We start from the raw sequence: 14438 nt of genomic DNA, 5'->3' as shown, positions 1-14438 counted from the left end.
AAGTATTGCACTGGCGAGGCGTTTGAGGCAATTAAAGGTTGCAAAGTTATTCGTAACCGAACAGAGGCTTACAGAGAAGCGAGATCACGACTTGATGAAAAGTTTCGTGCCAGTCAGCCAGTGATCTTATCATGGAGGCGGCAATGGAAACCATACTAATTGGGCCTCCCATTTCTGAGTCAGATTCCGATGCTTGGAATAAATTGGCAGACAGCATGTACTACTGCAGCTGTACCTTAAATGCGGGAGGCTATGAGTCCGAATTAAACAGCCGTGAGACAATAAGCAAAATCTATCGACGATTGCCCGAACAAGTGCGGCGTGATTTTATAAAAATTTCAAAAGATAAAGAAAGAACCGGTCGGAAAACAACCTTCGATGATTTGTTACAGTTCGTAAGGGAGTTGGCCCGATTATCAAGGCATTACTACCAGCGCATTCATTTTGAGCAATGCGATAAAAAATTTTCCGACATGAAAGGGAGGCGATTTCAATCGAAATCAAATCGGCCTGCCAGCAAGAGCTTTAACGTGAAGGAGAAAAGTTCGGCGCCATTATCATTTGTATGCTGTCCTTTGTGTAGGAATGGACACCAGCTGTGGCGTTGCGAAATCTCTAAAATGAAAACGTCGATCGATCGATATAATTTCGTGAAAAATAAAAGGTTGTGTTTCAATTGCTTAAGAGAAGGCCACATGAATAACAATTGTCCGACAACAATGGCCTGCAAAACATGTAGCAAAAAACATCACACTTTGCTTCATTACAACAAACCACAACCGAATGAAAACTTAAACGCACCTACAAATAATGAGAACGCGGTTCCGACACAAGTATGTGTACTAAAATGTTAGCCAATCAATTGGGGCTTAACAAAATCGACCGCCATGTACAGCTATTTACAGCGAATTCACTTACCGAATATGATACCATTGTTGGAGGTATGCATATTCAAGGCATTAATGAAATCGAGTCATTTAATGTAGACGAGCTTATTGTTTTAAACGACCTGGTTGATGTAAGTGAAAGTATACCCATTAAGGATGTAGCAAACCGCTACGCGCATCTTAATGATCTCACGTTTCCGAGACTTAAGAACGCAAAAATTGAATTGCTTCTTGGTAACAATGTACATGAAGCCTTTAGGTTAAAGGAGCAACGTGTGGGTAAACCTGGTCAGCCATTTGGCCTGCATACAGCGCTTGGCTGGACATTATTTGGTTCTGACTACTCTAATAGGTCAGATAACAATGCACGAAAAATCAATTTTCTACATAGCCTAGATGGCATTGACGCTTCTTGTAGAATATTGGTCAACTCGTTTAATCAAGACTTTAAGGATTTAAACGACGTTCAACGCCATGAGGCCTCAATAAAGGATAAAAGGGCTTTGGGAATAATAAAATCGACCGTTGAAAAGGTTGACGGTCATTACCAAATTGGATTACCGTGGAAGGACGATCTTGCAAGACCGTCGAATAATCGGAAAATGGCTGAACGAAGGCTTCAGTACTTAAAGAAGAAATTGCAAGCTAACCCTGAACTTTTTTCCAGGTATAGGGATAAGGTTACTGAATATGTAAATAGTGGCCATGCCACAACGATTTTAGATGGTGAAATTAGGAATTTAAGTAACTTTAAATATTATATACCTCACCATTTTACAGGGCCTAAATTTCGTATTGTTTTTGATTGTGCTGCCAAACATTTAGGCCTATCTCTTAATGACTATTTGTTACAGGGGCCTGATTTAACTAATAATCTGGTTGGCGTACTTTTGCGCTTTCGCCAGGAAAAAATCGCTTTAGTTGCAGATATAAAGGGCATGTTTCACCAGGTGTTCGTTGATCCCAATGATCGGGATGCCTTTAGGTTCTTGTGGTGGCCAGAAAGCGACCTGTCGCGAACTCCGGTTGATTACCGCATGAACGTTCATATTTTTGGCGCGACGTCATCGCCGAGTTGCGCTGCATTTGCATTACGTAAGACAGCTGACGACAACCTGACCGGTGCGAACGAACAAACCCTGAGTACTGTAAGGCAAAATTTTTATGTTGATGATATGTTAAAATCGTGTAGTAGTGTAAATGAAGCCTCGCATTTGTTACGTGATATTCAACCGCTTCTTAAAAGCGGCGGCTTCCATTTAACTAAGTTTATTAGTAATGACAAAACTATACTTGCTTCTGTTCCTTCTGCAGAGTTGGCATCGTCAACGTTAAATCTTGATTTACATGAGTTGCCAACTGAACGTGCGTTAGGTGTTTATTGGGACACCGCCCTTGATTGTTTTAAGGCGAAGGTAAACGTTCAATTAAAACCTTCCACTAGACGTGGAATTCTTTCTATGGTAAGTCAGGTCTATGACCCATTGGGCTTTGGCCAACCATTCATTTTACCTGCACGTAAATTACTGCAGGAAGCATGCAATTCACAAGTAGGTTGGGACGATCTGTTACCCAACAGTCATATCACTAAATGGAATGCATGGTTACGTAATCTAACCCTTTTGGAGCGTATAAGCGTTCCCAGATGCCTTAAGTCTTGTTTAAGCATGTTAAAAAGTATTCAGCTGCACACGTTTTGTGATGCAAGCAGTATTGGCTATGGAGCCGTTAGTTATCTTCGTGTTGTTGATTTGCATGATGTGATTTTATGTTCTTTTGTTATGGGCAAGTCTCGCGTTTCACCTTTGAAACCTGTAAGCACGCCGAGACTTAAGCACGCTAATTCAGCAAGAGCTTGAGTATAAGCTGGGCGACATTTTCTACTGGACGGATTCGACGACGGTGCTTCAATACATTCTTAATACATCAACACGATTCCACACTTTCGTTGCCAATAGATTGGAATTTATTCACGGTCTTTCTAAGCCGTGTCAATGGAGACACGTTGACACCAAACGTAACCCGGCTGACATAGCAACTCGAGGTCTTATGCCAGACAAAGTAGATAAGGCCGAAATTTGGTTTAATGGCCCGCAGTTTTTGGGTCAAGTTGTTAATGAATGGCCCGCTCGCCCACAAGTTTTACCACCGCTTGCCAACGACGATCCTGAGTTGAAACAAGAACCAGCAAAGTGCAATTTCACAAAAGAAATTAGCAGCACTGGCATCGAGCGCCTTTTTTCTCGCTATTCATCTTTTTCCCGATCACAACGCTGCGTGGCATGGCTTCTTCGTTATAAGCAATACCTGAGGTGGAAGGCTGAAACTCGAAATTTAGCAGCAAGTTCAACTTCGTTTAACACCAATTTTCTTAGTCGTCAGGAGATAGATGCTGCCACTACCGCTATTGTACATGCTGTTCAGCACGACGTTTTTCCCGAGGTTATTAAGTTGCTTTCTAACCATGAGAACTTTCAGTCGCCTGTAGTAATGAGTAAAGGAGAACTTCGCAATTCAAAAGTTCTCAGCTCGTTGCAAAAGTTGTCACCCATTTTGGTCAATAATGTAATCTATGTTGGAGGAAGATTACAAAAGTCTTTGGTTGATAGGAATGCAAAGCATCAAATGATCTTGCCTTCAAACCACCCTGTCACTGCCCTCATTATTTCATCTCATCACATACGTCAAGGTCATTCCGGAACCTTGCATGTGGTAGCCTCTATCCGGGAAAGTTTTTGGATTTTGCGTGGCCAGGCAGCTGTTCGAAAGGTACTACGAAACTGCAGACAATGTAGACGATGGAACGCGAAAATCGGTGAACAAATGATGGCCGCATTACCCTCATTAAGGGTTACTGCCAACAGGCCACCATTCACCTGTGTTGGTGTCGATTATATGGGCCCCATACCTGTCAAGCTGGGACGGAGCCAAGTTAAGCGATATGCTTGTGTTTTTACCTGTATGGCCACCAGAGCAGTCCATATTGAGGTTGCACAGTCGCTTGAAACAAGTGCCTTTATAGATGCATACAGAAGGTTCATTTCAAGAAGGCCAACACCGAAACAAATTTTTAGTGACAACGGCACTAATTTCGTCGGTGCCGAACGTGAATTGCGTATGGGTATAAGGAAATGGAATAAAAAACAAATGCATGATGCTATGTTGCAGAATGAAATAGATTGGAGATTTAATCCCCCTGCTGCAAGCCATCAAGGCGGAGTATGGGAGCGTATAATAAGAACAGTTCGAAAAATTATACGTTCAATCACCGGTGAACGAATTCTTGACGACTACGGTCTCATGACGTTGCTCACTGAAGTTGAAAGGATCTTGAATAACAGACCTTTAACCCCTATCAGTGATGATCCGCGAGACTTGGAAACGCTTTCTCCAAGTATGGTTTTAAAAGGAGCAATCGATATGTCATTGCCCCCTGGAGAATTTATAAAAGCGGATGGTTATAAAAAGTCATGGCGCCTGACCCAACTAGCCGTCGATCAATTCTGGACGCGATGGCTAAAAGAATATTTGCCGCTTTTACAATTGCGACAAAAATGGCTTCGGCCCGTGAGAAATTTTGCTGTTGGTGACGTAGTGTTGATTGTGGATGACACAAATAAAAGAGGATACTGGCCGAAGGGAATTATAGAACAATGTGAAAGTGACTGTAACGGACTTGTACGACGCGTGCGTGTAAAAACCGCCACAACGGTCCTTTGGCGGGATATTAGAAAGCTGTGCCTTCTCGAAGCGCAGCAATAACTTAAAACGCGTTTTTCTTTTATTCATTATTGAATGTATCGTTATCATTTCACCTCATGTCACTTGTGTGAACTTTCGTATTTTCTTACCCTTTGATGTGTACGATTATCGTATATTATTATAATGTAATGTTTTCTTTTTTGACGATTATCTCACTTACAGTGTATATTGGTTTCGTTTTTGATATAATGTACTTTGTTTATTGTGAAATGACTTCGTATATTTTGTTGTGTACTCGGTCATTTGGGGCCGGAATGTTAAGTCCATTTATATGAAAACTGATTTATATTTTCTTATTAATTTTAAATACAATTTCACACTCGGTTGGACACCATTAGCCGCTATTGTGCGCTTCTTTTTGGATCGCTTTATCGCCTGGTCATTTCAAGTTTTTCCCTTTTTTCCAGCGTTCTTAGTCACGTGATTTGTGTTTCGCCTTTTTTGTCTTTATTTGTATCGTAACTTGGAATAATTTTGGAATTCTACTTTTAGTACGTCATATATTTAGAATACGATTCGCCCTGTTCTAACAATTCATAAATGGTCTTTAGTTAGTTTTTGTTAAAAGTAATATTGATTTGTAAGTGTTAAGCCAGTATTGTTTTTTGTTAATTGTTTTTCTTGTGTACTGAATATTGAATACATTGTGGAGTATTTCAATTGTTGTATCAGTCGAGTTAGACAGTTGCAATTCTGGGCCCATTATCGGTATTATTTTTATATTAACTGAGATCAATCTGTGATCAAGGGGCGTATTTTATTCTCCGATCAACCTATTGTTGGTCACGTGGGGTAAAGTTAGACAAACCCTACAACTTATATTGCGTATATTAAGAAAATACAAAGTTTACAATTTGTGACTTCACTTATATACTGCATAAGACGAAAATATAAAGTTCACACCTATATTTGACTATTAACTTATATTTTGTTAACTTTTTTAAAAATATTTCGTGGTTTGGTACGACGATCTTACACAAAATAGTAAAAATAAATTGCAGCGACATGATAAGTCAAAAAATAAGTTACAACCGACGAAAAAGACTGCTTTAACCACAAATACATTGAAATGTTATGTTTATTGTATTTACATTTTAGTTACACTGTTTATGAAACAAAATCAATTTAAAAAAGGTTTTTAACCTAAAGAAAGTTAACAATTTAGCTTTGACGACAAAATCTTAAATAAGTTGCCTTTAACAAAACTTCAACAAAATTAAGAAAGTGTCGCTAATGAAATTATTGATTTGTTCGGATCAAATCCAGTTATTCTTGAAATTAAACTTAATTTGTCCTTACGTTGTTTCTATAAACAAAATTTTGTTAAATAAAAATCAAGACTTTGTTTTAAACCTAAATATATAATTAGAAAAAATCGTACCCTCAATTTTTTAGATGTAGATGGCTGAGTTTTTGTATTATTGTTATGGGTTTCTTTATGTTTTTGCAAACTGCATTGATATGCAAAATTTTTATTGCATTGGCAGCAGTTATAAGACTTTTCTCCAAGATGAACGGTCTGTAATTAAAAATGATAAATAATTTTTAATCACTTATAAGCCTACATTACGGTTCTGGGAAAAATTTAAGCCAGTAAAATAAGAAGGTTTGTAAAGTATTATTAGGGTTTGTAAGGTAGGGAAAAAATTATCAAAAACTGTAAAGTGGAGAAAATTAGCAAGAACCGTAAAATATAACCAGTAAGAAACGTTACTTTTATGCTGTCTGTCTTTATTATGTTTTATTAAACCACATATGGGCAGTAAAAGTTTGTTTTTAAAGATAACGAGCCTAGTTATGCTTATTTATATCCCTTGCCAATTATAAGGAAAACTTAATCCCGTTGTTAAGTCAGATATCCCATTGGGGATAAAGAAAAGCTTAAGATATCAAAACAAATTTAAAATCTTTTTGACATTGTTATGAATTTTGAATACTTAAGTTTAAACAAAGTATCACATTCCACATTTTTTGGGTTTTGCACATCTGTACATTTTTTTGGAGTTTACATAATGACAACTTTCCAACCCACCTTTACATGAACTTTAAAATTTCCTTTTTTTACGAAGGTAACATTGCAATCCTTACATTTGAACACTTTTCTTATACTTTTATGTACCAGCATATGTTCTTTTAACCTACACTCCATAGGAAAAATTTTGTCACATTGTAGACATTTATGTATCTTGGTATGGTCTGTGACCATATGTTCACGCAATTTTGACCAAGTTTTGAGAATAATTGAACACTTAAAACAAGGGTAACCATCATGGACCTTAAACAATGTATAAAGTTTACATCTTAAAAATGTTTGTTATTGCAAATTAATTTTAAAAAAGAAACCTAGATGAGTGATGGCATTTAAATCTTTCGCATTTACACTACTTTTTTAAATTTTTTTCTGAAAAATAATTCACTTTTGTTACCTTTTCATGCCTGGTTTTATGAGTTGCTGTCTTAAATCTTTTGTCACATTTTTCACATTTAAATGGTGGAATACCAGTGTGAATAAAACTATGTTGTTTGAGGATATGATGTTTATTAAATGAGGCACTGCAACCTATTACTTCACATTCATACTGTCTGAAAAAAATAAATACACTAATGATAAAAATTCTGGAAGAAGTCAAATTTTATGTTATAATTCAATTCGGAAGCATGGGTTTAATTTTAACCATATTAAATTATATCTATTTTAATGTTGTTACTTTACAGCTATTATGGCTAGCACTAATCTTTACATGATTGGCTACTTTTATAAGGTTTATTGTTAGGTATCTTAATTAAGTTGCCCCCATCAATATTTAAAGAAAAGAGAAACTTATGTCACCTCAAACCAGTCCTAAGTTGCTATTAGCAGATTTGGCTAATGATAATTCTTATTGCCCAATAATTAAGCTGCCAATTGGTTGCCTTAGCTTAGGGCAACTAAAAATAAAAGAAATAGCAATTAAACCAATCACCCATGTTGTAAAGTCAAGTGTTCTAGCCAATACACCATGTCGCTTTTAAAATAAAAAAAATTGCAAAATTTCCATTAACAAGTAATTCAAAAAGGTTACACAAAAATATAAAAAGCTAAAGGTTTTACTTTGTTGGTTTGTTTGATATAATATGAACAGTTCTCCGATGTTTGTTTAAAGCTGAAGAACTATGAAATACTTTTGAACATCCTTGAAATCCACAATTTAACTAAAATTTTAGAAAATAAAAAATAAATAAATGTTAAACACATCAAGGTAAATTAGTTTTTAATCGAAAAATTCACTTGTTCAAATGGCATGTTAAAGTTAGAACATTTGGCTTCACTATATGAAGGTTTGGGTCTGATCCCCACTGCTCTTACGCGGCAGCGCCCTAAGTAAAGTCCTATAACTGGTATGACGTCCTGCTAAAGCAAAAATCGCCTAAAGTCAAGTTTTTAAACTATGTTAAGTTAACCTTCCGACATTGAGGATAAATGTATAAAATAAATTTACTTGAAAAGTTTTATTATGATTTAATTTATGACGCTCCAAAATTTCCCTGGCAGCAAATGTCTTTTTACAAGTTGTGCATTGATGTTCCCACTGTAAAATTTATTTATATAATTAATATTGAAATAAAACAATTAAAAAATAGATGTTGTAGTTAATTTTATTATGAAAAATTATTAACAGATAAAAAATACAGTGACAAGATTGTAGACAAATATAAATTAAAACTTTTCAATAAATTGAAATTATTTTAGGTCTACCTGATTACTGCATATTAGAAATTTTAAAGATTATTTTTTTGATTTTTAAGTAAAGCTTGTACAGCATCCAAATACAATTAAGCATTATTCTGAATAACATTTCAGGTTAAGCACAAAGAATGTATTTTCCGATTGAAATTTAACAGTGAGTGTCAGCAGACTGTACCAAATCAATTAGGCGAAAAAAATCGGGCAAGAATTATGTACAAAAATAAATTCAAGAAATACACTCAAGATTCAGCATTCAAAAGTATTTGCTCAAGATTTAGCAATTAAAAGTATACGCTCAAGATTCAGCATTCAAAAGTTTATGCTCAAGATTTAGCAATTAAAAGTATACACTCAAGATTCAGCATTCAAAAGTATTTGCTCAAGATTTAGCAATTAAAAGTATATGCTCAAGATTTAGCATTCAAAAGTTTATGCTCAAGATTTAGCAATTAAAAGTATACACTCAAGATTCAGCATTCAAAAGTATTTGCTCAAGATTTAGAATTAAAAGTATACGCTCAAGATTCAGCATTTATCAGTATACGCTCAAGACTCGGCATTTATCAGTATATGCTCAAGATTCAGAATTCAAAAGTATATGCTTAAGACTCAGCATTTATCAGTATATGCTTAAGATAAAGCATTTAAAAATATATGCTTAAAATAAAGCATTTAAAAGTATGTGCTCAAGATTCAGCATGTAAAAGTATTTGCTCAAGATTCAGCATTCAAAAGTATATGCTCAAGACTCAGCATTTATAAGTATACGCTCAAGATTCAGCATTTAAAAGTATATGCTCTAGATTCAGCATTCAAAAGTATATGCTTAAGATTTGGCAATACTTGGATCGACTACTCCGACTCAGAACATGACTCAGCACATACCTGGTATATATTTTAGCAAAAATTATTTTAAGCAAGCATATACATATTCAATGTGTTTATGCAGAACATTTTGGATAGTAAAACAGTTATTACCAAGAAAAAGGAAGAGTTCTGTTAACGCAAAACCAGCAATAAAAAAAGTTTTAATTAGGATAACCACTTTTCCGATAAACAGTTATTAAACAGAAAAAACAAGGTTCTAAAGAACCAACATGCACAAAGTCTTATTAAATTATTATCATGTTGGCTAAATTTAGTGAGCAAGGGTACAAGGGGGACTTCATTTGAATTGAAGTATTTAATAAAATGTTGAGATTTTTGACGATATTCAAAAGCAACACATCTGTTGCTATCGATTAAATATGTATATTTAAAATTGCAAGTTCTTTGGCCCCACATTTGTTCTAATAAATTTATTTTTGTTAGTCGATTTTTTTAAGTAAAATAAGCAAACAGCAATTTTTTTTTAATAGTTACTGTGTTAACTTTTTTATTTACACACCTAAACTTAAAAAGTGAAATATTTGAATAATAGTATTTTGAGAAAAAAATTTTTAAATTAAGGTAATTTTTAAAGCAAATAAAACATAAATTTATATATTTTTGGACTCATTATTATTTAAAAATAATAATGTTGATATTTTTTCCTGTGTCAACTTTTAAAATTTGTGTGTTAAAATTCAACAATTTAGTTATATTAATGAACTTTGAAGCGGCCTGTTTATTTTTATTTTCCATACAACGGATTTTTCTGTTAATCAAGACTTATTTCGGTGACTTATTTTTGGTGGTATAATTGGACTGTTTGCTCACTTGGACAACATCAAAGTCTTACTGCCAAAACGTTACTATTAACAGGTATTATACCGACCGATTCTTTATATCAAGTTAAAAAGATAGCATTTGGCACTAAACTTTTTTTAAGTTATATATATAATATTATAACGAATCAAAATTTGCGTTGTTTTTTTACTTTCTTTTGCACTTCTTTAAAGTATTTTTTATGAATTTTGTGACATCAATCCAAAAAGTCGACATTGGAAATAAATAGGCTACCAACATTTCTTATTATGTAGCAAAAAATAGTTACATTCTGATTAATTTTTTAAAATATTTTTTAAAAAAACAACACTATTTTGCAAAGTATGCCCTATCATACCACATTCACTTTTGTTCAGAAGCGCCTACTTTGCGAATACAAAGGGGCATTGCACCCATGTTTTTATGCCTAAAAGGGCCTTTCCCTACTTGAAAAAAAACAAAAACTTTAATACAACGACGAAACATTAAATCGTAAAAAAACGTAGTTTGTTTTTATGCTTACACATTACATAAAATTTGGCAACAACCATTGTTATATTAATGTGTGTTATTGTTAATTATTTTTAAAAAATTGTTAAAACCTTCTACAAGCGATTACAAACACCAAAAGAATAATAAACTTGCACACAATTATGCAAATCGAAAAAAGCAAATGCTTGCAGCGGAGTTTTTTCATACAAATATCCGAACACAACTGCCTGATTTAAAACACAAACTGACCAAATCCAAGGTCTAACAGAGGTAATTATGCAGTACCTTCAACAACAAACATGAGCGTTGTTTTGGATCATAGAAAATTTAAGTAGGGGAGAAAAAAATATTCAATTTTGGATTTCATACTGTAACGTATCCGCCATCTTGTTGTTTACGCCAAAGTCCTATCTATTCTGCAGATCACGTGTTTACACCTATTGCCAATCTGTTACTCCTTATCTCTATCACGTGGCTTAATCACGTGATGTATTAGTTTAACTGTTTCGGATGTATTTGTTTTTAGTATTCGTGGTACAAGCTTGTGAACGGTTGTATGTGTATCTTTCCGCAATAATAAACTATAAATTATAATACGGCTTTTCTTACGAAAGACAATCAGACTTGATTGTTACAATACTATAAGCTTATTTTTGTTTTGCGTGGTTCGTGTTTTTTAAAATAATTTGCAAAATCATGACAAACTTTTAAATCTTTATTTTTATTTTTTTATTAATACGCTGTTTGATGACATCATATGACATCATAAATGATACGCCCCCTTTAAATTTATACAAAGACAGTGCTTTTGCTTCTGCTGCCATAAACAGTATAGTCAATGGAGGTAATTATTGAACGACATTTTTTTACCTCCCATTAATTACTCCATTTGTGTGGGTAATTATTGGACATTTTTAATCTAGAATTTTAGGCAAACATGTATAGATGGAGATTTAAATAGTATTTTTTCTTATTGGACAGTGTTAACAATTGCCACATTCTTAAAAAATCTTTGCAATAAAAGGGATCTTTTGGATAATTTTAGGCTTCAGGCGCAAACTTTTTGTAGGACTATCAGAATCTTTAAGAAACTGCTTAGTTACTTTACCCTAGTTAAGATTTCCTTTTTTTAAAGAACTGTCTACAAAGAGCTTAGTCTACAATTATCCAAAAGATATACCTGCAAACTAAACTTAAAGTTAAAGCAAATTTAGCAGACGCACAATCTTCTATACACTCTTTTAATTGTTTTCATTGAATCGTGTTAAATACAGGCTTTACACCATGTTCTGGGGAATCTGTACCTTCATTACTAAAATACAATTGAACTGTTGATTTTGGTATGTCATATTCTTTGGATAAATTTCTAACACTTGTGCCTTTGGGTTCTTTTAATACTTCCTGCATTGCACCTTTTTCTAAGCCTATTGGGGAGGGGTATATATTTTCTTGGCATTTTTATTTTTAATTTATTTCAACTCTAAATTATTAATACACTTTATTGAAAAAATCAAAGAGGTTAAAATATGTTTATGTATTTATAATAACTGTAATTAAAATTAACTACAAGGCCTATTTTTGGGCATTTAAAACCAAATAAAATGTATTCATAAGCGTCCAATAATAACCCCATTTACAATAATAGGATGGAGGTAAAAATTGGATGCATTTAGTATAGACTGTTTGTTTTTGGAAATTTCTGTTTTGAAATTTCAAAAGCGCGTATTTTGTTTTCAGGCAATTTAGATTAAAAAAAGTGACATTTATTTAAACCTTTTGATATAGACAAGATTAAGGCAAATTATAGGTAAAAAGGGTTAACCCTAAAAAAATTTGAAATGGTGTCCACTAATTACCTCCAAATTTTAACTGTCCAATAATTACCTCCATTGACTATACAATTCATAAAAAAATATTAATCATTTGATGCGATGAATAAACATGTTATTTTTTAGAATTTTTTTTTTAATTCTGTCTCAAAAACGAAATTTTAAAACGAATTAAAAACATGGGCTTTGGCCTGCAAAACTAACTTTCGGCCTGCGAAATTTTTTACCTAACTGCGGGAAGTCTGTGGCATAAAGCCAGCGTATACCTTTGATGCAAGACCATGTTTTACCAGTATTTAAAATAAAATTTGGCAAAAAGTACAAAAGTTAAAAAGTTTTAACCGTTTGTTAAGATAAATGTTAATTTTTAGATTATTATTTTTAACATACAGCCCAAGATTTAAAATACAAAGCAATATTTAACCCCGGATTCAAACTATAGTTTATTAATTACCCCTAGCTATAAACATTAGTTTATTAATAACCCCTAGTTTAAAACTTTAGTTTATTATTTAGAACAGTTTAAAAATTCAGCTTATACCAGCTTTATTTACATTTTAAATTTGGTGCCAAAAAGCAAACCGAAAACACCTAATCTATTTAAACTAAAAACAAACAAAAAATCCTTAACAAAATAGTAGGTTTTACTGTATATTAACCGATATAAAAATATCTGCACAGTTTAACTATATAGTAGGCAATATAAAAATATCGTGATACAGTTTAAACTCTAGGCTATATTAACCGATATAAAAATATCCTTAACCGCAATATAAAAATATCCGTGATACAGTTTAAACTATATAGTAGGCAATATAAAACTATCCGCGAAACAGTTTTAATTATATTGTAGGCAATATAAAAATATCCATGATACAGTTTTAACTTTATATTAACTGATATAAAAATATCCTTAACCAATATAAAAATATCCGTGATACAGTTGAAACTATATAGTCAGATAGTAGGCAATATAAAAAATATCCGTGATAAACATATTGCGACGTAACAATCAACAGACCAATGCAAAAATATTCATGATGCAAATATTTTAATAGACCTACCAAAATAAATGTTTTTTGCAGGTTTTAATATAGTAATTTGTACCAAAACATAAATTATAGAAAAGTTTTACTATAATAAACAGTTTAAAAGTATTCAGGACATTTAATTTTAAGCGTAATTGCCTATAAAAAAATATCCGGCAATATCCATAAGGATCCGGGTTTTACCAACAGCCCATTTTTCTTAGTACGCAGACAAGACAAATAAGCGTTTTGATACAACTTTTACATAAAAAACTTACTTTGCTTTTATCAGTGTGATTTCTAGCAAAATGTAATTTAAAATGTTGACGTCTGATAAAAGTTTTATCGCAAATATCACAAACGAATTCCATTGTCTGATTGTTTTGAAACTCTAAATTAAGTTACACGTGGTTCACAAAAAAAATTAAAAACGTAACCAAGTTGAGGGCTCGTACTAAAATACGCCCGGGAGGCCCCGGGGGGCCCGGGGTATGTGCTGAAGGCGAGGGGTTAGTCCAAGAGCTTCGGTGGTATTTATTTAAGTCTCTGGGTGTTTATATAATGCCCGGGCTATTAATATAAATCCAGATCGGTTTATACGAGTTTTTATGCGGTCCGGGGGCGTTTAAATAAGGAGCGAGGTGTTTTATACAAGTTTTTATGAGACTCGGGGTGATTAAATGAGGCCCATGGTGATTTATACGTGTTTTTATAAGGCCCGGGGTGTTAAAATAAGCCCCGGGGTCTTTTATACAAAGCCCGAGGCGTTTTATCGAGTTTATATGGGGCCCGGGTGTTTGAATAAGGACAGGGGTGTTTATGTGCGGCCCGAGGTGTTCTATACAGGTTTAAATGAGGCCCGGGTGCTTTATACAAGTTTATATGAGGCCCTGGGTGTATATATGAGGCCCGGAGTGTTTATATGGGGCCCGGGGTGCTTATATGAGGCCCGGGGTGTTTATATGAAGCCTGAGGTGTTTATATGAGGCCCGGTGTGTTTTATACAAGTTTATATAAGGCCCTGGGT

At 33.7% G+C, this 14438-nt stretch overlaps 2 protein-coding genes across 3 annotated transcripts; one reads left to right on the top strand and one right to left on the bottom strand.

Annotated features, from left to right (window-relative positions):
• Nucleotides 1-620: 620 nt before the first annotated feature.
• LOC145753469 (uncharacterized) lies at nt 621-4649 on the top strand. Its single transcript, XM_082569879.1, has 4 exons — nt 621-833; nt 896-1579; nt 1742-2350; nt 2736-4649. The coding sequence occupies exons 1-4, from the start codon at nt 621-623 to the stop codon at nt 4647-4649; spliced, it is 3420 nt and encodes a 1139-aa protein (XP_082426005.1).
• A 970-nt stretch (nt 4650-5619) lies between these two features.
• Nucleotides 5620-13806, bottom strand: LOC145752865 (zinc finger and BTB domain-containing protein 41-like). Of its 2 annotated transcripts, XM_082569224.1 has the most exons (8): nt 13690-13806; nt 8129-8218; nt 7918-8040; nt 7741-7841; nt 7076-7232; nt 6682-6924; nt 6031-6168; nt 5620-5955 (listed from the first exon to the last, which is right to left on the bottom strand). In XM_082569224.1, the coding sequence occupies exons 1-8, from the start codon at nt 13780-13782 to the stop codon at nt 5866-5868; spliced, it is 1035 nt and encodes a 344-aa protein (XP_082425350.1). In that variant the 5' UTR covers nt 13783-13806; the 3' UTR covers nt 5620-5865. The 2 variants fall into 2 exon arrangements, with proteins under 2 accessions (XP_082425350.1, XP_082425351.1); XM_082569225.1 differs by lacking the exon at nt 7918-8040.
• Nucleotides 13807-14438: the final 632 nt, after the last annotated feature.

Source organism: Corella eumyota, chromosome 5 (genome assembly GCF_963082875.1).
Source record: "Corella eumyota chromosome 5, kaCorEumy4.1, whole genome shotgun sequence".
NCBI classification, from domain to species: Eukaryota; Metazoa; Chordata; class Ascidiacea; order Phlebobranchia; family Corellidae; genus Corella; species Corella eumyota.
Note: the sequence above shows the minus strand (reverse complement) of the source record. Positions and strands in the feature narration are given on the sequence as shown.